The following is a 25,137-nucleotide window of genomic DNA, read 5'->3' on the forward strand; positions in this document are numbered from 1 at the left end:
AAGATTTTGGGGATGCATGACAAGCGCTACTGCTTGATTATGAAGCCGAGCGCATCGCATACTGGTTGGAGTGGGGAAGGGGAACGACAAGTAACGTTGAGCTTCCAATTTTGGAGTAAATCTTTTCGGTCATGTTGCACACCGCCTGGCGTGATCGAAAAAAGAAGTGCGACTGAACTGACAGTAAATGAACCACATTCAGTCCAAAGGGAAATTACGCCAGGGGCTCTGCAGCTTAACCACGTTGGTAGGTAGGAAGTGGTTCGGTGTCGGGTGGTGTCGTCGGCGGGCTGGCCGCCACAGGTTTATACGGTACGACGTAGGATTACCACTACTACCTCGGGTACCTGACCTCCAGGATGGGCCGGGGCTCCCGAAAAGAAACGGTAAACACACAAAACAAAGGTCGGCGAACGATCATACCGAACTGACTGCTTTCAAAAGCCTCGTGGGAAAGTGCTCGGACTTTTTTCTTCTTCGTTTTTGCCCTGGCCCTTTCTCTCAACTCAAGTCCCAATGCCACGTGTGGTCCGTGTGTCTGCTGTTATGCGTGGTAAGGCGTCCGCGGGCAACGCAGAGGCCATCAACAAGCGAACGGCCAGCTGGCAGGGGTAGCGGGTCGATCAGACAAGATACAAGGGCGAAAGCTGAAGGAAGACAGAAAGGCAAAAAAGGGAAAAAAAAACGATTATGTGCCCCAAAAGGGAAATATTATCGCTAGAGTCAATTCTGACCTGCCTAATATTAGGCGGTAGGAAGTTGGCCATTACTCGTCACTCACAAGGGCCACAATCCTCACTGCCGGCTACTAGAAGACGTAGAGCCCTGAGACGATCAAACAAGAATGAACAGAAAAAAGGCCACAATGCATCGAAGATACCATCGACATGCCTCCCCCACTTGTGGTGATCATAATTGAGGCAGGGACTTGCAGTCGCAATGCAATGTCAATGTCAGTCAATCGGCGGGAGTTTTTCTCCAATTCACGCTCGCTTGACTAGGTACGGTAGTTGTGTGTTTATAACCGACTGGGAGCGTGGATCCCCTCCCACAGGGCCTACCAGCAAAGACAGGGACGCTTCTGCAGGCACGGGTCTGTTGTCCACTTCGGGCCACAAGGTCGCAATCTGTCGTATTGTAATCATTTCACCACAGCGTAGACCGTGGGGAGCTCGATATGGGAGTTTTCTTCACCATGAACCATGATCCGTGCGGATAGATGCCTTGCCCTGTCTTGTTTACATGGAGCCCAGCCGCCCGTTCAAATGTAATATACTAAGGCACCTTGTGTAATAACGTATGCCAACGACGGAAAAATAACATCCAGCTTGCCCACCCGTGTATGGAGCAAAGCAGAATGGATAAAAAAAGAACGGCTTGTGGCGTCGAGACATTGAACCCGAGCCGCGAATGGACAACTGACAAAAGCCTCCCGTGAATGACCCGTGTACTTGCTTCGGGGAAACAGATAGCCGGCTCCAATTTCATTGACATCTGTCTGGCGATACTTCGTAGTAGATGTATTGGAATATCCCACTGACCAATCTGCATGGAAAAGGAGAGAATCAACTCTGTGGCATCTACCGTAGGCATATGTCATGTTACAACGACGGAAGATGCAAGTCAAATTCGACCCTCCTTGACTCTTCTTAGTCTGCCTTGGTTGGATGGGTACTGTACCTGCGTGCTGGAAAGCAAGGCAGGGAAGGCAAAGGCAAGTAATTAATTACAGGACAGGTTGTGTGCATGGTATGGTGCAGCTCGATCCACACAACCACCAAACACAAGGAAGCGGAAAAAAAAAGCAGAGATCAACCATGATATCCATGCTTGTACGGTACATCACAAATCCATCAGTCAGCCGGACTGAGTAGAAATAATGAGATGACTAGTGGCAGTGAACTTGCCACGACAAAGTCGTTTGGAGCTGAACAAGACAGGCTCGCTTTTGTCCAATTTTCTGGCTCGGTGCCCGACTCTGTCCTTTCATACTTCGGCCTGGACAAGGCAGGTACCCTTGATGCTACTTGGGAAACCCTAACCGGGGGCGATTGGCGAAAGAAGACGAAAAGTGGTGGGTATCTTGGGCAAATGGCCTTCAAGTCAAGCATGGGAGGGGCAAACAGCTTGATGGTCGTGGTGGTGGGGGAATGGGTAACCAAGCTATTTCTGAGGCATTGCGCCAGGCGTGTTTCAAATTAACAGGGTCCTTCCAGTCCCACCCAACATTTGCTGATGGTTGTTTGGGTGGGCACGATATGCTGGATCAAGGTTGGCCTGCTGCCAGGTCGAGGAAGAACCTTGCGGGTTAACGGACGGGACTATTATATCTGCAAGTGCGCATTTACATGATAAATCGCTTATTTTTGAGCCGGCAAACCTCCGGTTCTCAATCCGGTGGCCAATGCTTGCTATATTTACTTTTAGCACCTAACATTCATTGTTAATGCTCGTCAAAATTAACCACGCTACGGTATGCGAAATGTCGTGAAAACCACCCCCAACGTCAGGGTCCAGCAACTGATGACAAGAGCAAAATAAGGTTCGAATAATGTAATGCGAGATTGAGTATCAAGTTCTGTGGTATTTTAAAAGTCACCTGACAGCTTGCGCACACCCAAAAAAGAGCCGTCTACCCATGCAGTTGACAGTGGATACGTATGGGGATGCGTAATATTGTGACTGAATAATAAAATAAAATAAAATAAATAAATAAATAAAAATGGATATAGCACAGTAAAGTCGGACAAACAAGTCCAATCCTTCGCCGCTAAGAGTGACGGTTCGAATCAAACTACCACGGCAATCACTTGCGCAAATTAGCAGGCCCCTCTTAACTGCAAGGGGAGCCGCATGCCGAGAAGTTGGAGTACAGGGCGAATACGCCTTTGCTACCTACAAAGTACTGTACGCGTGCATGCTGGCTCAATCAATTACGTAGCAAACACTTGTACTGTACTTAGGTTCTACACATCCTATCGCATAGATACTATATACCTAGGTAGCGTCCATGGCAGAATCGAGGGTACATTTCCACAAAATCGAGGCAGTGTAGGAACCGACCGTGGTTTCTCAACATTTTGCTTCAAAAAAAAAAAAAAAAACAGTATGTGGTACAAGGCAGAGGAATAAAATAAGACAAAATCCTAGGAATCGAATAGATGGAAGCCCTGTCATCCTGCCTACTTCGCCGCTGCTGCTCTTTGACCTCTTTTTCCGCTGCTAGTTCCGCTGCAATTACCAGGGGTAACCTAGTGACCAACACTAACTTGGTCACTTTCCACGGGACATTGAATAGCTCGTAGACACGGTTCATCCATTCGCCAACGGTGCCGTCATGTATCCATTTCATCTTCGATTGCGATTCAAGCCCCTCGTTCAAGCTTACGAAGTAACCGCAATCTTTGCTACAATAGACTGTACACCCACTTCGATAGGGCGCATAACCGGCGTCTCTGAGCTTACGAAGTAGAGTACTTCTCAACGAGAAGGGGACCCGCGAGATTGACTAACAATGAATGGACGGAGAACCAAGATCCAAAAATAAGAAGAAGAAAAATAAAGACAGCCTTCATTCCTCAACCCAATCTGATATCAAATTCAATAGCCCCTTTCTTTGCACGCGCCGTTCTCAACAATGGGATTGGTACTACGACATGTCAAAAGGACGTTGTTTGGCTGTGCCGGCTTCCATATTTGTCTTGTGTAGCGCTCGCCTGTATGCACCTAATGAGAAACGAGAACCGACTGGCTGAGGATCGTCCTCCAGGCTGGACAGCTTGTCGCAGATTCTCCAAACGGCACATACCGCACCCGCCGCGGGTCTTGATCTGTAGCAGCAGCCACCCACACCACATTGTTTCTTGAAGCTGCAATCGATTGGAAACCCTTGAAATCTGGCATTGAAATCTCTTACTAAGGAAAAAAACAATGTTGTCCGAATCCTGTTGAAGCCACCAGCCAAGAAAGTTATCTATGGCCCCTTTTTCAAATAGAAAAGGCTGTAACTACGGTACTCAAGCGCCAAATGCATTTCATCATTGTGGGCATGAAAATCCGGGCTGTTTTGATGATCGCTCGCCGCCCCGATTGCGTACTACGTAGATGACAAAATATTAGACAGGAGCGCGAAAAAAAAAAAAAAAAAAGATCAGCGCGATGCAGTGTCCAGACTCGACCGTTTGTCTCCACGTTGTCTTGGCCTGCCCTTCCATGACCAGCACCGTACTGTATGCCTGCCTGTATGCAAGCAAAGATGTACTTCGTACCCTGTACTCAGTATATGCCTGTCTTGTCACAGACCCGGGCGCTGAATTCTATCCAGTGTCGGTTTGCAATCTTATCCTTGGTTTGATTCAGGATATACGGCCCGGCTGTCAAGAGAAAACCAGACCATCTCAGCTCGATTTGAAGAGGATATAGTGTCTGGTTTCGACAGCGAAAAAAAACTACGTACAGCTCGTAGGTACGGCTTTGCTTCAGGATCTGGCTAGCCATCACTACCCTCACCTAGGTGCAAAACAAGTTTGCCAAGCTAGTCGGCTGTCAAGATCACATAGCATAAACACGTAGCCGCGGGTCTGTGTTGTTGCGCCGTTGATATATCACGCTTGCCTGGGGTTCTGCAACCTGCTAATCAGAAAGGATGCGTGCCACCACCCGCATCATTCCCACATTAGTTCTTTTTGACTTTGGGGGGTTAGCTGGGGTACCTTTGTATGTAGGTAGGCACAGTCGTGGGAATTGCAATGCGTCGTGGTACGTTGTTGTACCTATCGTCCATACATGCTTTTGCAAAAAAAGGGCGACTTGGATTGCTCACGGACCGCGGGCTGTAGTCCATAAACAGTTAGTCCGGCTCCATCACAGGCCAGGCATGGTCGATGGAGACAAGGTGGAGATGATGGGCTTGCCCGTTGGGAGCTTGGGCTGACTGGGCAGTCCCAGGGATCGAGAGGAACAAAACGAGTACAAGGGAGCACCAGGAAAGAGGAACAAGAGCTAGAACGGGGCAAGGGCCTGCATGGAGGCGCGTACGCACGGTCGCTCATGGCCATTGAAGGTAACGTCAGGCAAGAGGGGACAGAGTCGTGCCCCAGCAATATCCCTGGATTGTTTTTTTTTTGTGCTTGACCGGCCCTGTCTTCGGCTGTACCCCTGGCTCGTAAAGATGGAGACTTTGCTTCTGTCTCTGTCTCTCCCTCTCCTCTATTATTATTCTTTTTACTTCTTCCTTTTATCTTTTTTTGGACAATTCGTTCATCTTTTGCCTACTCCCGTTCTTGACTGACCCTTGCCATCTGCGTTATTCCTCTCGGTATCCACTTTTGCCTTCCCACCTGGTACCTGAAAGCGGGTGACCTTATGTGGAGTGCCCAACCGACCGGGCATTCGCATTCTTCCGTCCATCATCCATCGTCCGACCCCCCCTGCTCGTCCTTCCAAAGCAAAGCCCTTCTCGTCCGTTGAACAGCCAGACCAAGGTACCTACCTCTACCTGGCAAGGTGGCCACTGCACACTGCCCACTCCAAGTCAGTTCTGCTCCTGGGGCTGTCAAGCCGGTACAGGCACACACCCACCCACCCACTGTCCTTCAGAAACGCCTCGTTCTGATTAGCCAGGAAGACTCCCGGCTATCCACCGGTGCCACCAAGCAGCGGTCCAGCAGCCATAATCTCCAAAAAAAAATGATTCCCACCCAGCTACGCGAAAATCATTAAACCCCCAGACCCTCGCTCTCACCCGCTCGCGCGTGGCTCTCCCGGCTGTTCAAGACTCTTCCTTTTTTTTGTCCCTATTCTTTTTCCGCCGCCCTCCTCCTTCCATCCGCATAGTCGCAAAAAGGAGGCTCTCACCCACTTCTTGTCTGTCTTCGCTGAGCCCTAGACAGCACAAATTCCCCTCCTTCTTTTCATTTCCATTGACTTGTCTGTCTGTGTGTGTGTGCTTGCCTTGTGCACCAGACCTCTTCACTTCTTTGATTATTTTATTATTTGGGCGGGTTTTCCAGTAGGCGCATACCCTAGACGAAAATCCTCGGCTTACGACGCGCAGTGTTGCAAAACTTGACCTGCTCTCTTGTTCAATTTGAAAATAAGGTCACTGGCGATTCCTTGGGAAGATCTATATCTTTTCCAACAACCCGACCTGCACGCCATTTTCGTTTCGATAATTCTCGACTAATTTCGCTCGACTCCAATTGTTTACCTGCCGCCACCCCGCTGCCTCCACTGGCACAGGAACAGCACAGGCTTGGAACGGGCAATTTACCATTATATCGCCGTGTCGAGGGCCCCCCTTCACTACTCCACAGCTTACTGGCAACATTGAAAATATCCACCCCCCTTTTTTTTTATATTAGCGGCGCACCTAGACGGTGTACACTAGCGACGCAACCACTCTCGCATCCATTCGCTTGAAGCAATTGGACTACTTCCCCCTCTCCGGGCTGGACTCGACGCCTCTCATTTCACTCATCATCAGAAACAAACATACTAGAACCAAGGCAGCGCCTCAGCGACAACGGCTTGCAACGCAGGCTGGACCCCAGTATCCACGATCACCAACGTCCCGTCAAGTCACGCTTTCAGAATTCAATCTAGTCACTGCATTCGTTCCCTTGGCTTTCCGCACCTCCCAGGTCTCGCTTGAGACTTGACGTCTTCCATTAGAGTCGTCCCTCAACATGTATTCCCATCCACACAACGCCGGCGTCGCCGCCGCGCCTCAAAAACCCGAAACCTTCATGCTCAGCACAGAAGCACAACAAGCATTACCACACGATGCACAGGTTGCTCTGCAACAGGTTGATAATCGTGAGTCTCAGCACATCATGTTCCAAATAATGGCGCCCAGGCCTGGATAAAAAGAAATGACTGACAGTTCCTAGTGAAATACTTCCTCATCTCTGCTCCCGTCGATTGGCAACCAGACCAGTACATCCGCAGGTTCCTACTACCAACAGGAGAATACGTCTCTTGCGTACTATGGAACAACCTCTTTCACATTTCTGGCACAGACATCGTACGATGCTTATCGTTCAGGTTCCAAGCCTTTGGCCGACCGGTAAAGAACTCGAAGAAGTTTGAAGAGGGCATCTTCTCAGATCTCCGCAACCTCAAGTCTGGCACCGACGCCTCCCTCGAGGAGCCCAAGAGCCCGTTCTTGGACTTCCTGTACAAGAACAACTGCATCAGGACACAAAAGAAGCAAAAGGTCTTTTACTGGTATAGCGTACCACACGACCGTCTTTTCCTCGATGCGCTCGAGAGGGATCTTAAGAGGGAAAAGATGGGCCAGGAGGCTACGACTATGGCTGTCAGCGAGCCGGCTCTGTCCTTCCAGTACGACTCGTCGCAGTCGCTCTACGAGCAATTGACCAAGGCTCAACAAGCGAACTCGTCTTCCTTCAACGCCCAGCAGGTTTCCTTCCCTCCGTCGCAGTCTACTTCCCCCGTCATGAGGGCGATGGACTCGATGCCCCCACCTCCCCAGATGATGACACAGCCAATGCCCCAATCGATGGCCCCTTTAGCGGATGGCCTGGACGCCATGGTCCCATATGCCGCGATGGCGATGGCCCCCGGGATGCCGCCCCAGCCGGCAGTCAAGAGGGAGCCGGACTTTAACCGCGTCCAGTACAACCAAAACGGAGTCCCAATCTCACAAAGCCACCAGCGCCACGCCTCGATGCCCGCATACGCCCTTGAGTACTCTCCCGCGCCTTCTTTCGTGTCCTCACACTATGACGACTACGGAAACAGGGGAATCTCCTTCGAGCCTCTCACTCCTCCCCAACAAGCCATGGGAATGGGTGCCGAGCCTGCCTACATTGCCAACGAGGAAACTGGACTCTACACTGCTATCCCTGATCACATGAACGGTGTGAACGGCTTAAATGGTATGGTCCAGTTGCCTCCGTCCAACCTCGCTGGCCCCCAATTCACAAGGTCCTATGGGTCAAACAATGTTTACTCTGTGATTGAGGGCTCCCCAACCTACAAGCAGAGGAGAAGACGCTCATCAATTCCGCCAGGCATGTCGGCCATCGCTGCAGCCACGGCTGCCGCCACCGCCGCTCACAGGCCATCGGACCTTCGTCGATCTGTGTCGGCATCCGTCGGTCCCGTTGCCGAGGGCGATGAGTCGCTCGACAACTCTCCCCCGGGACTCATCTACAGCAACCCGCCCATGTCAATGGCAAACCACCAGAGGGAGGCTATGGAACAAATGTCGCGCCATGGAACCCCTCTCTCCACCGTGGAAGGCAGCCCTGGCATGCACCACGTCAACCTTGAACAGCAACAGTACCCTATGCCCTCCGACGATATGACCAGCCCTATGGACGACCGCAGCAGGCCAATGGCCCAGGGCGGCCCGAATGTTGTCCGCAGGGCACGCTCGGCAACCGTCATGGGCAGCGAAGTCGGCCCCTACCCGCAAAAGTCACACTCGTGCCCGATCCCGACCTGTGGTCGTCTCTTCAAGCGCCTCGAGCACCTGAAGCGGTAAGACTGCACCAAATTTCATTTGTGAAACCAAAAGAGTCCCCTGCAGAAAGACAACTTGACCAAAAGCAAAGCCCGCGCGGGCCTGTTTCTGACCAAAACCAAACCTTCCAGACACGTGAGAACCCATACACAAGAAAGACCCTACATCTGCCCTTATTGTAGCAAGGCGTTCTCCCGATCAGACAACCTAGCACAGTATGCCCCTTACCTTTCCTTGATGTATCATTTCCTATGTCTTTTCCTGGTTGAAGATGTTGTGCGCCTGCTATGTACCAGAAAGGAGTCACCGTCGATGAATTTGATCAAGATCAGACCGCCCACCAAGCCAGCCATCGCCGCGTCGTCCGTCACGCCACAGCACAGAGCAGCAGCACAACACTTTTCAAACAGGAAACGACATGTCTCGTCTTCTGTCAAGTAACCACCGACTAACTCTTTTTTCTTTCCTAACCTGTAGGCACAAGCGCACGCATGATCGGGCCGACGGCGGCGAGGGACTTATCCTGTCGGGCGAGGATGAGGAAGAGTATTCGGGCGAGGATCACCTCGGGTCTCTAGAGGAAGCCTCCCCCACCTCCGAGGGTGGATACGTTACGTCTTCACTGAACTCGGCAATGGCTCACGGCAACACAACGCAGCACCCGAACTCAAACGCTGTCAGCCCTAACCCTGGGCCAATGAGCCATGCGCCACAATACAACTCGATGCAGACGCTGATGCAGCCGATGCAAATGAGCCAACCTCAGCCCATCAATGCCGGCGGTATGATGTGAGGTGGTTAATTTGACTTGCGGATCAGTCGGCCTCGGCTGGCTAACACTAAATTTATTCTTCTTTTTCTGTTGTACAATAGGGGAACTTGCTGTCATACGCAGCTGGCTATTATATGAGCGACGCTTGGGGTGGGATTTCTTGATGTTCGGCACTAACTACATTTGGGGGGCGTTCTTCTCGATATGAGAATGTCAAACGGTGGTTTTCTTTTTTTCTTTCCTTATTTTTATTCTTTCTCGTCTCCTGTTTCTCTTCGAGATTTCTTCACCCATTTACCGGCGTCTTGACCGTTTTGACACATTTATATCTTTTACATTTTTTATGAACTTTTTGTTTCATTCACTCTTCTTTACAGAGTCTTTCTATTTCTTCTGTTCAGTGGCATAAAATCACAAACTCTTTAGAACGAGCACAGAGAATCTTTGTCCTCTTGAATTCTTCCCCTGTTCGATTTTGCATTCCACGACCGCACTATTTATTATAAGACCCGCGAAAGCATAGGGCGGAAACAAAAAAAAACAAGGGAAGCAGCCTGAGGGGCAAGCCGACTCTTTGCGTTGCATCTCTTTTGTATATATGAGTTGGTCGGATTGCAATACTTGTTGTCTTTTATTCAGTTCATGTTGTTTTTCTGTGTTGAGATTAGTGAGTGCTTCGGACGCTTTATGATGCAGAGGGGGCTACGTTCAGGTGTTCGTAGTATCTACCGGTCGTGAGCGTTTGTCTTCGGAGTTGGATGGGAGATGAAAGTTCCAACGGGTATCTTTTCTTCATTCCTCAACTCACCTATTTTTGCAGTTTCTCATACTTACTATCATTGCCTGTCGGGAAGCGGAGATGTTGTGTGATTATTTATCGGGACATGTTAATACCTGTACGGGAGCGTCAATTGTCTTCAAGAAATCCCAACAGTCTACGTCAAAAAATACATCTAAATTTGGTTGCCCAATGATCACAAAGAGCACTGTGAATGCCGGGAGATGTCCCTCCCAGCTCATCCTTACCACTAATCAGATGGTATTCAAAGCATGATTTTGGATTGATTGCACAGCTTACATCAGTATTTGCCACTTGCCACGGTCTTTCGAACAAACAACAGGACTTGGCTTGGGCGAATAAACACACTACTATAGTTGAGATCAGGGACGCAAGACCACGGAGACAATAGGCGATGCAGGGGTGTCAAGATGTTGCGAGGATAAGCTTTAATCGCTTCAGGTTTTCTACCCAGAATGTCACACCTCACCTGAGGGAAAATTGAATGAATTTCTTCGAATGACCACTTTTCTTCTTATTTCTATCCGCTTCGCTCCCTACATGGCAAGACTCTTCTCCAACAGTTTCGCACCCTCCCGCACCTTGGGACAGTAATGTCTCCTCAACAGCTCCCCTTCCCACACGGTGGTCGCAAAGGGGTTGCTTCCCTCAACGGTTTCGCTGAGGGGGTTGAAGTTGCCGTCACCCTTGCGCTCTTCGGTGCTCCACAGGGCCGCAATCTTCTTTCCGTGAGTGTGCGAGACGTCGTGCAGCAGGGCCAAGATGGCTTGACAGGACTTCTCCGGCACCTGTAGCGATGCTGTCATGAGCTGCTTTGTGAATGCCGCTAGGCGCAAGGGGGGCACGGATCGTATGTTCCACGGTGGCAGCAGGACGCCAGTCAGGCACCTGATCAGCAGCACCGTTGTGGTTTGCAGGTTCACTTTGTTTGACTTTGTCGAGCTGGGTCTGTCGGGGTCCGGAAGGTGCAGCGACCCGGCGCCAAGCTCCAGGTCTGGGTTCACCGAGAGATCCGTCAAGCCCTTGAATAGACGCGTCGTGAAGTAGGAAAGGTCCAGGTGCAGCTGCGACCGACTGTTGTGTGCGTCCTGTCCCGCGAGTAGTGCGAAAGCAGTGACTATACAAAGAAGGGACTCGCGGCTGGTGTTGCGGGCCTCCGCCTCATCTGTGCCGTCTTCTGTGGCCGCGTCGCCCTCAGCGGTATCCTCGTTTGCATCTTCGTCTGTTTGCTGGATAAGGTCCTTGAGCGCCTCCAAAAGGTCTCCAAAGAAATCTTGGTTGATCAGGTGTGCATACTTGGCTAGCCCTTCGAGTACCGCACCCATCAAATGTGGCAGTCTGAGCTTCAAGATTCGGAAGTAAGTGGCAAACACAAGTTTCAGAGTCTCCGACTGCATCCGATCCCGCTCTTCATGGCTAACTAAGGCATCGGCATGCGCCATATCCTTTTCGACAGCCTTTTGCTCCTTCAAGAGCTTCCGTTCCCGTTTCGTGCGGAATTCCCTCTTAGCCTTTGGTTTCTTGCCCTCCTCCATAGGTCGTTCAACATGATCCTGCGATGCCTTGCCAGAGAATTCGGACAGTAGACGTAGGTGGAGGAATAAGTTGAGCGCGGACTCATCGACGCGGTAGTTTCGCGCCTTCATCATCTTTGCAAGGAGTGCAACGGCCTCCATTGCCGGTCTGCCCTCTTCATCATCCCGGAATAGTCTCTCGAGAGCTCGTAGACATTTGTTGTAAGAGTCATCCACCTTTCTGCTGCTCAGCTTGGTGACCAAGATCTTGATCAGGTCGGTGCGAAAGTTAAAGTGTGGGACCGATGTGAGTAGCGAACACGCACATGTTATTGCAATGCTGGCGTACTTTGCTGTCCCCGGGTCCTTTGCTTTGGCAAGGACTGCGAGTTCTTTGATGTAGGAGTGGTACCCAGAGACAAGCGATTGCTCATACATCCTAACCCTTCGGACCTCCTTGGAAAGCTTCTCCTTCTCCATGTCCTGCTCCGCCGGACGAATGCGGTAGCCTGGGATAACATCCTTGTAAATGGTCATTTGAGTGACCAGACAAAGTTTCTTGATGGGCACTATGTTGGTCTGTCCGAGCTGTGCCAGAGCCTTGAACGCCCCTGGGTTCTCCTCAGGCTCTTCACTCAGAGCGGCAGCAAGCTTAGCCAGCTCCTCCTTGGCCCGTAATATTTGCTCACGTTCAGGTACCTGCGGTTTCGCTGGGACTTTGGCGGCGACAGCCTCAGCAGGAGCATCTTCAGACTGAGTACCAGCCTCACTGCCATCGTCAAGCCATTCCTCATCGCTCACCGCACCAGCGTCCGGCGCTTGGGTATGTTGAATGAGACCATCTGCTGTCTTGATGGGCAGGCGGGTGCTCTCTTTATCCTTCTTCTTCCCCTTGCGCGGCCTGGATTCATAGTCTTGCTCTAGGTTCCAGCTGGCGGCGTGTTTGTTGAAGAAGGCGGTGCTGCTCGCCTTCTTGGAGCCATCATTCTCACCGTCTGCTGGAGGCGGCGTGATCTTTCGTCTCTTCACTGCCCTGGATGCCATAACCAAGATGCCTGTGAAATTTTATAACTGTGTGTTCTGGAATCAAGGGACTGTTTCCTTTGCGATCAGATATTTGTAAATATCTGTAAAGATCATGTGCAGCTCCTCTAGATGCTGTGTTTTTTTTTTCTTTTCTTTTTTTTCTTCCTGTCGCCTTCCTCATTTTTCACCGATTGGAGAAAATTGCAGCGCCCCATCTCAATGCATAGCTTCAGGACCCTTGCAAGAGCTAGTGGCCCCGCTCAAAAATTGTTATCGGGAGAAGAGAATTGGTTTGCTTCTTATCGGTTCCCCGCTCCGACAATTTTTTGGATTTTTTTTCTTGGGCAAGCACCGCAATTGAAGGTGGCAGAAGGCAGAAATCATTCAAACTTTTGGTATGATGTCGCTGTCGCTGCTGTGCCTCTTTTGAGAACCTCTTTCCCACTCAGTCCACATCGCTCAACGGCACTTGAGACATGGCGACTTCCCTCGCTGCGCAACTTGCGCAGATTGCCGCCAAGTCTCGGAGCTCGCTGAATGTCAAGGCGCAAAAGGCGGCACACACCAAGTCCTTGATTTTCGAGCCGCGCATCGCCGCCGGCCAGAGCTACCAGACAATCTACACCGCGTGTAGAGACGGTTTCGAAGAGCTTTGCCAGCTCGATGCCCGCTTCACCCCATTTGCGAATACACTTTTCAGTGAGCAAAGTCAGGATGAGGACCGTTCACAGATGACCCAGGCGGAAAACCATGAGCTTGATCGGCGTGTCGAGTCCTTCTTGCGCCTGGTGGGCAGTCGCTTGAGACTGATGCCGGCGATCAAGGCCATTGAGTGGCTTATTCGACGCTTCAGGTAAGGAAGGATATCATATTGACTCATTTCGGCTGCGCTGGTCCTAACGATCTACCGTCTCATGGTAACAGGATCCACGAATTCAACACTTCAGCCCTCCTCGCCACCTTTTTACCATATCACTCGATTCCCGCATTCGTCACTCTCCTCTCAATCCTGCCTGCCGAACTTCCACAGCAATACAAGTTCCTAGCACCCTACGTTCGATCTTTGACAGCACCGCCCCGAGCGGCCATAGTCTACCAGGCCACCCACCACCGCGAATTCTTGACGGCAATCACCGAATATACACTCGATGCCTGCAGGAACAAGCAGCAATATCCGGCCCTTGTTTCATTTTGGGCTGGTGTCATGACTGAGGCCATCAATGGCAGGATAGACATGAACCGATCCGGCAGGCAGGGAGTGCAGCTGGACAATGATTTGGCACTCATAGCTCTTGTTTCAAAACCGTTGGGCGACGCGATGACCATGAAGGATGTTCCCGATATCCAGATCGCTGCCTACATGGTAGTTTCTCTACTTGCCGCCAAGGCCAACTTTGATGACAAGCTGCTATCAGTGTTCATGGAGCAGCTCGTCATTGGCTGGACGGCCGAGACCGTCAGGCCTGGACTTGTGTGCCTGTCAATTCTCGCTCAGTACCGGGCCCCGAAGCAGCTCTCTTCCAGAGTCGCAAAGGCCCTGCTTAAAATGGAAGATTTGCCTCAAAGGCTCATCGAAGCGTCCAAGCAATGCCGAGTCGACAAGCTAGCCTACGCATTGGTCTTGGCGCTGGCTGACAGATTAGCCAAGAAAGGCGATGCTCGTGGTCTGCCCATCATCAAGTCTCTTTTACTCTCGGGACTTTTGCAAGAGAAGCTGGGCAAGGTTGCTTTCAAATCGCTGCTCCGAGCCGCGCTCAAAATGACAGACGAGGTGGACCAGGACGGATCAGCACGAAAGCAGCTTGGGTCAACTCTTGTGCTCCTGTCGCAAAGTGCAGGAGCAACTGGCGTTATGGTGCGGCAGGTTATAGAGGACGAAGATTATGACATTGAAGGATTAGAGCTTCGTCTGGACACTTCGTTTGGACCCCGCAGACTTTTGGAAGACAAGCCTGCTGAGGACGATGCGAAGGACTTGGAAGTTCGTCAGCAGCCAAAGGAAACACTCGAGGCGGCTATTGAACGCCTAGATGTGCCCCCACGCTCTGTCAAATCTTTCTTGTCGCAGAAGTCCGATCAGTTGTTTGACGATATGTGCAAGGTGCTCCTCTCTGTCGCAACCGATCCGGATGATCTTCTCAAATTTGATGAGGCACCATTCCTTTGCCGACAGACTGCGCATGACGACAGCTACTATTTCAGCTTCTACATGCGGGTTTGGTGTGGTCCTTACCCAACCCTAATTCGCTCCGCGGCTCTAGAGATGGCCAAAAGACGGCTGAAGCAGGTGGACTGCGCCGCCCTGGACTTACAAGCAATGATACCCTACTGTGTAGCTGCGCTTAGCGACCCGGCCAAGAAAGTTAGGCGATCAGCCGCTGACTTGATCATCGTTCTGGGCAAGCCGAATGCAGAAGGCGCCGAGGGAGCAAAACGACCTATTTGGGCCTCGAAGCAGCTGTATGAGCAGTCGGATGAGCAAACGTGGATGAACCCTGCAGCCTCTCACGCTCTGTTGCACGAAATTATAATACCTGCTCTAGAGGAATCAGTACTTGATGAGGAGCACATCTCGAATGTCCTACGCTCCCATTTGCAAAGCAACAAGGACTCGACTACAGGATCTCAGCTTTCCTCGGCGGTTCGGCTCTCAATTTTCAGCTGCATAACAAGCCATATCGTCCACACTCCACTGCTAGCTGTGAAAGCACGTCTTCTCAAGCCTATTAATCAAGTCGACAGCGTGTCCAAGGCTACGAGGACCAGCCTTTTATTGCCACTCTTGCGATGGTGGGCTAGTTTGTCTTCTACCGAGGCCACTCAGCTTTGCGATCGTGAAAGAATCGACGAATCCAAGTTTAACCAATCCTGCGTCAATGTCGTTGTCGCCAATGACAAGCCTGGTCTGGAAATGCTATTCGATATTATCACCAATTCCTCTGCCTGGACCCGTGAGGGCCTTGTCGAAGCTACTTTTTCCCGCACAAAGAAGATTTGGAGCACAATCAAGAGCGATTCGAAACTAAAGTTGGCGCTGAGCATGCTGGACCTCGCCCAAACTCCTGCATCGAGTGGCTCTTCGGCAGAGTTTGTCTCTGAGGAGGCTGCCGACTTCCTGAGGAACGTGGATCTCACAACCAACATTCTCAATGCCTTCCTCGAGTCTCTTCAAGACATTCCAAAGATCACAACTGACTCGCCTGCAACCAAGCGGAGGCGTACAAGCAGCTCTGACCAAAGTCGTGGGGTTTCCTTGCAAGCCACCAACGCAGTGAAGGCGGCGCTGAACAAGGTGACATTCGTACTTCAACTTGTCGAGGGATCCAAGCCAGCTGAGCACCCTGAGCTGCTCCAGAGTCTTTTTGTGACATTGGCGGACCTCCAAGTACTGCGCTCCCAGGTTGGGTCCGAGCTTGGTTATCTTCAAAACCTAGTGCTGAGCAGCCTTTTGGCCATGATGCCAACTTACAAGAACAACAAGTCTCTGAAGATCGATACTTCTGTGGGCCATGGCGATGTACTTGTTCAGTGTATCCAGAAGTCATCGAGCCCTGCGGTCCAGAACTCGGCTCTACTGCTCGTCGCCAGCCTTGCCAACACAGCACCTGATGTTGTGCTTCACAGCGTGATGCCGATCTTCACCTTCATGGGCGGCTCCGTTCTTCGGCAAAGCGATGACTACTCTGCACACGTTGTGGTGCAGACAATCAAGGAAGTCATCCCGCCCCTCGTTGAGACCTTCCGTAAGAGCCGAAGGAACCTTGTTACAAGCGCTGCGGAGCTTCTGTCAAGTTTCGTCATCGCCTACGAGCACATCCCGTCGCACAGGAAGCGTGACATGTTCATATCCCTGATCGAGAATCTGGGTCCAAAGGACTTCCTCGCTGCCCTGGTGGCCATGTTCGTCGACAAGTACGGAACTACGGATAGTATGGTTGCCTTCTGTAAGGACTTGATGAACTCCTTTGGCGTGGAGGTTCAGCTGCAATCGCTCGTCATGCTCTTGGACCTAGTCAGCGACTGTCTGCAGCCCAAACCTACTTTGGCGGCTACTCTATTCAACAGAAACACGGACGACGACCAGGACCTTCACAAGACTGCGCTTAAGGAGCTCACGCTGCTGCCCAAGGTCCTGTCTAGTCGACAGCTGCGCACCGAGGTTAGCCAGCTTGCGGGGCGAGACGATATGGAGGCTTCCAAGTTCAGGGAGCTCTACGCATCCCTCCTGGAGAAGATACTCACACTGGCAGAGACTGTCAAGACCAACAAAGCTCTGCATGCACGGTGCAGCGATACCCTTGCCGGACTCCTCAATCTGCTCTCGATCGGCGAGTTCATCAAGGCCGTCGAGAACTTGCTTGACCGCCCAAGCATCAGCCTCCGACAAAAGGTGCTTCGTACCCTCGAGGTTCGCGTGGATCAGGAAAGCAATACGGATGCAGACTCGCGGACGGTCCTGCTTGCCTTCCTGCCGCAGCTCACGGCAGTCATACGTGACTCCGATGATATTGCGTACAAGCACACTGCTGTGGCGTGTGTCGACAAGATTGCCGAGAAGTACGGCAAGAAAGATCTCGAGGCGGTTGCTGCCGCGGCCACGACTATTGCTGGGGATTGCTGCCTGGGCCAGCCTGATAAGCGTCTTCGTGTCATGGCTCTTCTTTGCCTTGCATCTTTGGTGGATGTGCTCCAAGATGGCATCGTGCCAACCCTTCCCGTCTCACTTCCCAAGGCACTCGCTTATCTTTCTGAAAGCCTCCAGGGCGAGAAGGAGCCTGCACTTCATAACGCTGTCTATTCGTTCTTTGAGTCCCTGGCTGTGCATGTTCCATACATGCTGACCAAGACGTACATTGGCCAGCTGTTGGAGATTTCCAACGTTTCGGCCGAAGCCAGCCTCGGCGACGAGAGCTCACAGACCAGATTAAGTTGCTTGCAACTCCTGGCGAACCAGGTTGACGCGAACACTATGCTGTCAGCCCTGGAGCAAAACTGGGCTCAGACCGTCAACGCCGGCTTCTCTGTAAGTACACTCTTTCTCTGGTTGACCCATTCCAACATGCTCTATCTTTTGTGACACACGACGCTAACAACCAAATTAGGCCGTGGAGGAGTACTTGAAACTTCTGGCAACCGTACTAGAAAAACACCCCAGCGCCATCATTTCAAAGCACATCTCGATACTTTCAACCATATTCCTCAGTGCTCTCGACCTCCGGCGGAGCGTGCAGTCCAAAGACACAGTCAGCATTGCCGCCATGGCTAAGCTGACCGAGATCGAGGCATTGATCAATGATGTTGCCCTGAAGATGATCTACAAGCTGAACGATAGCAAGTTCCGCACTGTATTCACTCAACTGATGGAATGGGTGACTACTGGTTTACCCAAGGACGATAAGCTCGGCAGGGTCCTACGCCACCAAAGCGTCTACAGTTTCCTCTTGGCCTTCTTTGACAACCTCAAGGATGTTGTGGCAGGCTACGCGTCATACATTATCGACGACGCCACGACCATCCTCAAGGCATCAGATCCGTCAAAAATGGAGGACCGGGAGCTGTGGCAATTGGTACTGAAAACGCTGGCCAAGTGTTTCGAGCACGACAGCGGTGGCTTCTGGCAGGTTCCAGCCCACTTCGAGGCCGTCTCGGGTCTCTTGGTGGAGCAGCTCGAGCACGCCGCCGCACTGGGCGAACTTCCCGGTGGCGACCTGGTGCAAAAGGCTGTCGTGGGTTTGGCCGAGGCGGCGGCCTCACGAGACCACCGCAAGGAGCTCAACACGGCAGTGCTCAAGCGCCTTCGCTCGCCCTCTGCCTATGTTAGGCTTGCGGCTGTCCGCTGCGAGCAGTCGCTGACGGACACCCTCGGTGAGGATTGGCTTGAGATGCTTTCCGAGATGCTGCCATACATTAGCGAGCTTCAGGATGACGACGACGAGGACGTCGAGAAGGAGACGCATCGCTGGATCACAAAGATTGAGGCTATCCTGGGAGAGAGCTTAGATGCTATGCTGCAGTAAATATGATGCAAATTTGTAAAGAAGGAGAAAAGAAAAAGGAAGGCAGTGAGGCTGGTTTTGTTTTGGTTTGCATCAAGGCAAGGCTATCTATCTATCTATTTTGTTACCATTCACCGTATTCTTGGTGGGACAAGGCTCGGTTCTCTCAATGTAATTCGATTTTCTCGTGTCAAAGTTGAATCCAAGTAATTGATTGACACAATCAATACACATGACTCATGTCCATATATACATAGTACAAGTGAAGTGACACTCTCCTCTCCCTGAATGGATGTGCAAGTGGGGCTGGACATGACTGATACAGCAGATTACCCTGCACCTAAACTTTAATACTTGTTTGTTTGGACCTCCTACCTTGTTGCGTAACTGCATGTAACGACAAATTAACCACCAATGCAAGGGGTTTCCTACAATACATTCATCAAGGCGGTCATCTATAGGGATCCTTTTTTTTTTTTTTGGTGATCATGTCAAATTGAGCCCTTTCACGTGAAGCTATCTAGTTCTAGTGTCCGCCCAATGTTGAAACAGGTAACAAGCTCCATTTCCGAACATCAGTCATGTGCCCAATACTTCGCCTAGAATCCCATTCACAAAAATATAAAAGAAATACGATATCACAAGCGATGCACCGAGATGTGAGTTTTAACTATATTTATTGAAAAGAAAATTATGTGATCGCTGAATAGCGCCCCAAACCCCCATAGTCTAAAATGTTTTGCCACCTTGTGCATATGTAAACGCCTCCGGGAAAATAAAATGGGGTGTATACAAAATAAAAAACCCCTACAAAAGAAAAATCCAGGGTATACAGTGCAGACAAGTGCATCTCTTTTTTATGTTTTTTTTTGTTTCGTTTTTTTTTGTTGTTCAAAGAAATTGTTGTAGTAGCATTGTACTATGTGTGCAGTTGCAGGAGGTGAGTAAATTTAGTCATCCTCCTCGACAACCTGCTTGGTAGCAATGTAGTAGCGGTTGCCACCACGAGCGTCGACCTCGTGCTCGACGGCGACCTTGCTCAGGTGGGTGAGGATGTTCTCCATCATGGTGTCCTGGGCGGAGCGCTTCTTGCGGCCGAGGTCGTCCAGGCGCTTCCAGCCGGTCATGACGTAGTAGACGATACCAATGACGATGATGACGGCGATGGAGTAGATCCAGACCAGGACGATGGTGACAATGTCGACGGCGCCGTTCTCCGACAGGTTCTTGGCCAGGGAGGCGGGGATAGCGGGCTCGCCGAGACCACCAGAGAACCAACCGAAACCAGCGAAGAGGGAGGCGAGGATGTCAACACCGAAGATGGCGCCGATGAGCTGCCACGAAGGGAAGGTGTTGAAGCCACGGGTGACGAAGATGAGCCAGTTCTCAGTAAGGGAGATCTGGAGGAAGAGGATCTCCTGGATGCTGCCGTAGTGCTGGATGATACCGCCGTTCTCGAGCCACATGGTACCGCGGAGGATCCAGGTGCCTATGGCGAGCAGAGTACCGAGGACGATGGAGATGATCCAGATCTTGGGCAATTGCCACTCGACGGGACGGCGCTCGTAGTGGGCGTTGTCGTAAGCGACGGCGATGGTGGCAAGATCAGCGAACAGGGCCAGGAAGACGATCAGGTCGACACGAACAGTCTCGTTGATGGCGATCTGAAAGAACAAGACATGTTAGCAGAATATTCAAAAATTGCCTTGCAGCGATCAAAAGTCGTGGACTTACCATGGACGTGACGAGGTAGATCTCGAGATGGAGACAGAGAGCGATACGGTACTGGATGTAAGCCTTCATGCGCTGGAAGATCTGCCTGGAGATCTTGATAGCAGACACGATTGTTCCGAGACCGGGGGCGAGGAAGACAATGTCAGCAGCGGCCTGGGCAGCCTCGGTGGCACCCTCGACAGCGATACCACAGTCGGACTTCTTCAAGGACGGGGCATCGTTGACACCGTCACCAGTCATGGCAGTGAGATGGCCACGCTGCTGAAGCATTTCGACGACCTGGTACTTGTGCTCGGGGAAAACTTCGGCAAAACCATCAGCGCGCTCGCAAAGGTCGTGGATAGCGCTGCCAGCCATGTCGCTGTGGAGGAGCTTGTCCGAGTTGTAAACCTTGGTACCCATGGCAAGCATGCGGCAGGTCTCCTTGGCGATAGCAATGGCGTCACCAGTAAGCATCTTGACGGAGAGACCGAGAGCCTGAGCCTCAGCGATGGTCTGGGCGGTATCCTCACGGGGAGGGTCGAAGAGGGAAAGCATGCCAAGCATCTGCCAGGGGCCATCGGCCTCCTGGACGGCAACAGCGAGCGAACGGAAACCACGGCGGGCGAACTCGGTGGCCTTCTCCTTGAAGAGACGCTTCTGCTCGTCGGTGCAGTTGCTGATGGCAAGGACGGCGTTGGGTGCACCCTTGCAGCAAGTGTACTTGACGCCCTTGTAGTTGCAGATCGAGGTAATACGCTTGGAGACGGGGTCGAAGGGAGTGAACTTCTCGGTGGTCCAGCCCTCAGAAATCATCTCCTTGGCCTTGGGGTAGCGCTTGAGGGTGAGGATGGTGATCTTGTCGATGGGGTCGAGGGACTTGATGTTGTGGCTCGAGGCGAGAGCAGCGACAGCCATCATCCAGTTGATGTCAACGCCCTCCATGACGAACGGCTCGCGGACCGAAAGCTGGTTAGCGGTAAGAGTACCAGTCTTGTCGGAGCAGAGAATGTCGACACCGGCAAGCGACTCGATAGCGGTGAGCTTCTGAACAATAGCCTTCTCCTTGGCGAGGTAAGCGGCACCGACGGCGAGGGTGGTGGTGGTAACGACGGGCAGACCGACGGGGACACCAATAATGAGCAGAATAAGAACATAGTGAAGCAGGTTGACGGAGCTGTCCTGGGGGTAGGCAACAGCCAAGTGACGGTAGAAACCACCAATCCAGGCAGCGAGGATGAAAACGACGACGAGAACCAGGAGAGCAGAACCGATCGAGTTCATGATGGCCTTGAAGTGACCCTGGTCCTGAGCACCCTGGACGAGCGAGGCGGTCTTTCCGACGAACGAGGCCTGGGCGCCGTGGGTGACGATACCGTAGGCCTTTCCGCGCTTGCATCCGGTGGTGTAGTAGACGGTGTCGGTCATGTACTTGTCGACGGCGAGAGACTCTCCAGTGATGGCAGACTGGTCAATGGCAACAATGGCGTGGCCGACGTGGGGAGTACCATCCTCGTCATCAGACTCGTACTTCTCGCCGCGGGGGCTGGAAATGTCCTGGGCGTTGAGTTCGGCCTGGTACTGGGCGAAGCCGTCCCTGGCATTGTCGTAGTCGCAGATAAGACGGGCATCGCCGGGAACAACATGGCCTTCCTCAATGATGACGATGTCACCAGGGACAAGCTCCCTGGCGCGGATCTCCTGTTCACTGCCGTTACGGACGACGCGGGCCTTCATGGCGATGTCACCCTTGAGGGAGGCGACGACATCGGCGGCTTGCTTCTCTTGGTACCAACCGACGATGGCGTTAAGCAGCAGGATACCGACAATGACACCGGCATCGATCCAGTCTTGAAGGGCAAAGGCAAGGATAGCAGCAGCCTCCATGACTATAGAACAGAATCGAGTTAGTTGGTTGCCATTGGAACGCAGCAAAGTTATAAATCCCCACGAGGTGACATACCATAGAGAATGGGACCCTGGAAGAAACCAATGAACTTGAGAAGCATGTTCTCCTTCTCGGTGGTGAGCTCGTTCCATCCCGAGTACTTGCGTCTCCTCTCAACCTCGAGGGAGTCAAGACCGGCCGAAATGTTGGTGTTGAGCCACTCAGCGGGGGTGTTGAAGTCCGAAAGGCTCTTGGTGGCACCCTTGGGCCTCCAGAAAGCCCACCAGGGGGCCTTCTTGACCTCATCGCTCTCTAGCTCCTCCTCGCCCTGACTCTCGCGAGGATCCCGGTAGGTGTCGATGTAGCGGACGAGACTGTATTCAAGAGCACCTGTTATTACACGTGTTCCTGCTGCTGGGCGTGTTGAGGATCATGTTCTCTTTCTGTACTTACGCTTGGTACTCGTCCATGTATGGGTTCTCCTGGCCGGCTGGTGCGGCGCCAGTGGAGGCGGGCGCCTGCGAGGTTGCAGCGGGGGCAGGGTCGCTGCCACCTCCACGGAGGCTGATGAACTGACCAGTTTCCAGATCATGGTCAGGGTCCTCGGTGTTTACTGGCTCAGACTGTGATAGTCTCTTGCCAAACATCTTCTTGAAAGGCGCCATCTTGGGTAAGGTGATGGGTTCTTCTTTGCAAGAGTGCAAGTGCGTGCGGTGATTAGGATGAATGTGGAGAGATGACAGTCCAGCTGCTCACGAAGGTGATGGGTTGATGGCAGCACCGAGCACTCTTTAAATAGCAAAACAAAAGATGTGTGGCAAGGCCAGCAAACAAATGGCGCACACAAACCAGCCGCGTAGAGTTGTGAGCAGGTCCGGTGAATAAGACGCAGGCGAAGAGGTTGCGGGATGTAGAGGGGGAGATACATGGCGTGCAGATGCTTTTGGTCTTATACTTGGTGGCTGCATGAGTCGGCAGCCCCAGTGTACGATCCAGCCCTCCATAATTTTTTAATTTTTTTTTTGTTTATTATTATTATTATTTTTTATCTTTTGTTTTTCCTTTTTGGCCGTTTATGTCGATCCAAACGGTAGGTGGTATGTATGACCGACCCCAAATGCTGGTAACTGGATTAGAATGGGTCTTCCGACGTTCCCTACTCGGTCTGACTTACTGACATTGGTCAAGGGTAACCCAAAACAGTTGCAGGAGTCGTATCCCACACACAAAACACAGACCTCGGTCTGTTGTTTATTTCTCTTGTATTTTTTTTTTTTTTTTCCTCTTTGATATGACCGGGATGCGGGCGTCAATGTTCAGACGACTGGTGTCCACAATGCGAGTGGAGGGTCCGGTGGCCCATTTCAGTATTAGATGTGGACATTGTACCTAAGTACTGTTGTAATTAGCTGCAACTCCGTATCGGTCTAGTCTAGTCGCAGTAAGCTAGTCGGGTTTGGTGCAGAGCACTTTTTTGATTGTACATACGGGTCGAGCGGCTCTTGCTGGAGAGAGAGAGAGACACACACACACACACACAAGCGGCCAACGATGGGGTACCCCTCTGGCTTCTTGCTGACGACTATGGTTAGCTGCGGGACATACGCGGCAAAAGCCAAGCGATCCTGGACAACTTGTTTTTGATGTCACCATAGAGAGACCCTGGATACGCACGGCTGCATTGGACGTCTTTTTGCCTACTACCTTACGTAGGTTGGTACCTGGATTCTTCTCCACTTATCTCCTTCCCTCTCTCTCTCTTTCTCTCCTCTCTCCATCGTTCCCCAACAGGGAGCAGCAGCAAGGCGAATTGAATTGACTCCATATCTGGCAAGACTGGGGCGCCCCGGGTCTGGTACCTCACCTTGTAGTTAGATGGTGGGTGTGATTTGCTATTGCGGTTCCATTCCTGGGTGTTGGTTGGTCGGTCCAATTCGGCGATAAAAGACGAGAAACGAGTTGTAAAAAATGCCTCAGCCGCTGTTCCCTGTCACCTGGTAGGAAATATCCGGGCTTTTGCGACGAGTTGCCTACTAGGATTGTCCCGGATCGGTATCAATTTCTTTCATATTTCAAAACCGAAGCGCGAGCCCACGGCCCCTTCCTTGACCCGCAGTTTCAGTCGCCGTCGGAGCCATGAAACGATCACGTGACGTGACATCCGCTACTTGTTTACCTACTGTTACCTACCTACCTACCTACCTTACATACCAACCTAATGCAATAGAGTTATTATGTACGTCAATGTACTCATTGACTGTACTGCACCATATAAGCTAGGAAGGTACCTAGGATGTAGGTACGTACTTTAACCGACATGACCTACGTAGTAGGCTTGCTTTAGACTTTTCCCTTGTTTGCTGTACGTATTTTGTATTTTTCGCTATCTATGTACCAAAACTACCTTTACCGACGGCTGCACCCTGCAATGCACCAACTTGTGTTCTAGATAATTCCTCATATTCCTCGGAGGCTTTTCTTTTTTTTTTTTTTCTCCTTCCTTTTTTTATTCTTCGACGGCGCCTTGCAGCGTGGCAACTAAACTCGTGGTGGATTGCTTAAAAGCTTGCCGGTGGTAGCTTGTAGATAATACAAGCGGAGGTCGAGTCAAGCTCCCAATGTCGACAAATCGCTAGCTCCGTTTTCCTTGGCAACCAGGAAGCTAAGGTGGGAACAATGGACTTTAGACTAGAACTAGTACTGTCTCGGTACCAGCTGCTACGCTGTAATACGTGATTGCACTTGACCAAAATACTACCACGTATGTACGTACAGTGTGACGAATCATCAACAATTCAATTTTCCATGTTGTTGACTGTTTCCTCTCCCAGCAATGGTGGTTACAGATTAATCCGGCATTCCATTGCACATCGCATGCAATCGCATTGTCAATCCAAACAAACCTGGTTGGCCACTTATCGCCAAGCATTTCTGTTCC

The 25,137-nt window shown here is 51.5% G+C and overlaps 5 protein-coding genes across 5 annotated transcripts; 3 read left to right on the forward strand and 2 right to left on the reverse strand.

Annotated features, from left to right (window-relative positions):
• Positions 1–5,689: 5,689 nt before the first annotated feature.
• PgNI_01310 (uncharacterized protein) lies at positions 5,690–10,226 on the forward strand. The gene is made up of 3 exons (XM_031121383.1): positions 5,690–6,816; positions 6,891–8,508; positions 8,969–10,226. The coding sequence occupies exons 1-3, from the start codon at positions 6,687–6,689 to the stop codon at positions 9,282–9,284; spliced, it is 2,064 nt and encodes a 687-aa protein (XP_030987141.1). The 5' UTR covers positions 5,690–6,686; the 3' UTR covers positions 9,285–10,226.
• Positions 10,227–10,598: 372 nt separating this feature from the next.
• PgNI_01311 (uncharacterized protein) lies at positions 10,599–12,620 on the reverse strand (the record flags this gene model as incomplete). The annotated part of the gene is made up of 1 exon (XM_031121384.1): positions 10,599–12,620. The coding sequence occupies one exon, from the start codon at positions 12,618–12,620 to the stop codon at positions 10,599–10,601; it is 2,022 nt and encodes a 673-aa protein (XP_030987142.1).
• A 384-nt stretch (positions 12,621–13,004) lies between these two features.
• Positions 13,005–18,845, forward strand: PgNI_01312 (uncharacterized protein). The gene is made up of 3 exons (XM_031121385.1): positions 13,005–13,455; positions 13,527–17,625; positions 17,705–18,845. Exons 1-3 carry the CDS (start codon positions 13,079–13,081, stop codon positions 18,617–18,619), a joined length of 5,391 nt encoding a protein of 1,796 aa, XP_030987143.1. The 5' UTR covers positions 13,005–13,078; the 3' UTR covers positions 18,620–18,845.
• A 413-nt stretch (positions 18,846–19,258) lies between these two features.
• On the reverse strand, positions 19,259–23,170 carry PgNI_01313 (uncharacterized protein). Its single transcript, XM_031121386.1, has 4 exons — positions 22,653–23,170; positions 22,275–22,573; positions 20,333–22,200; positions 19,259–20,262 (listed from the first exon to the last, which is right to left on the reverse strand). The coding sequence occupies exons 1-4, from the start codon at positions 22,862–22,864 to the stop codon at positions 19,549–19,551; spliced, it is 3,093 nt and encodes a 1,030-aa protein (XP_030987144.1). The 5' UTR covers positions 22,865–23,170; the 3' UTR covers positions 19,259–19,548.
• On the forward strand, positions 19,520–22,515 carry PgNI_01314 (uncharacterized protein; the record flags this gene model as incomplete). The annotated part of the gene is given in 4 exon segments (XM_031121387.1): positions 19,520–19,538; positions 19,553–20,279; positions 20,311–22,217; positions 22,280–22,515. The coding sequence occupies 4 exon segments, from the start codon at positions 19,520–19,522 to the stop codon at positions 22,513–22,515; spliced, it is 2,889 nt and encodes a 962-aa protein (XP_030987137.1).
• Positions 23,171–25,137: the final 1,967 nt, after the last annotated feature.

This window comes from Pyricularia grisea (genome assembly GCF_004355905.1).
Source record: "Pyricularia grisea strain NI907 chromosome Unknown Pyricularia_grisea_NI907_Scaffold_1, whole genome shotgun sequence".
Classification (NCBI taxonomy): Eukaryota; Fungi; Ascomycota; class Sordariomycetes; order Magnaporthales; family Pyriculariaceae; genus Pyricularia; species Pyricularia grisea.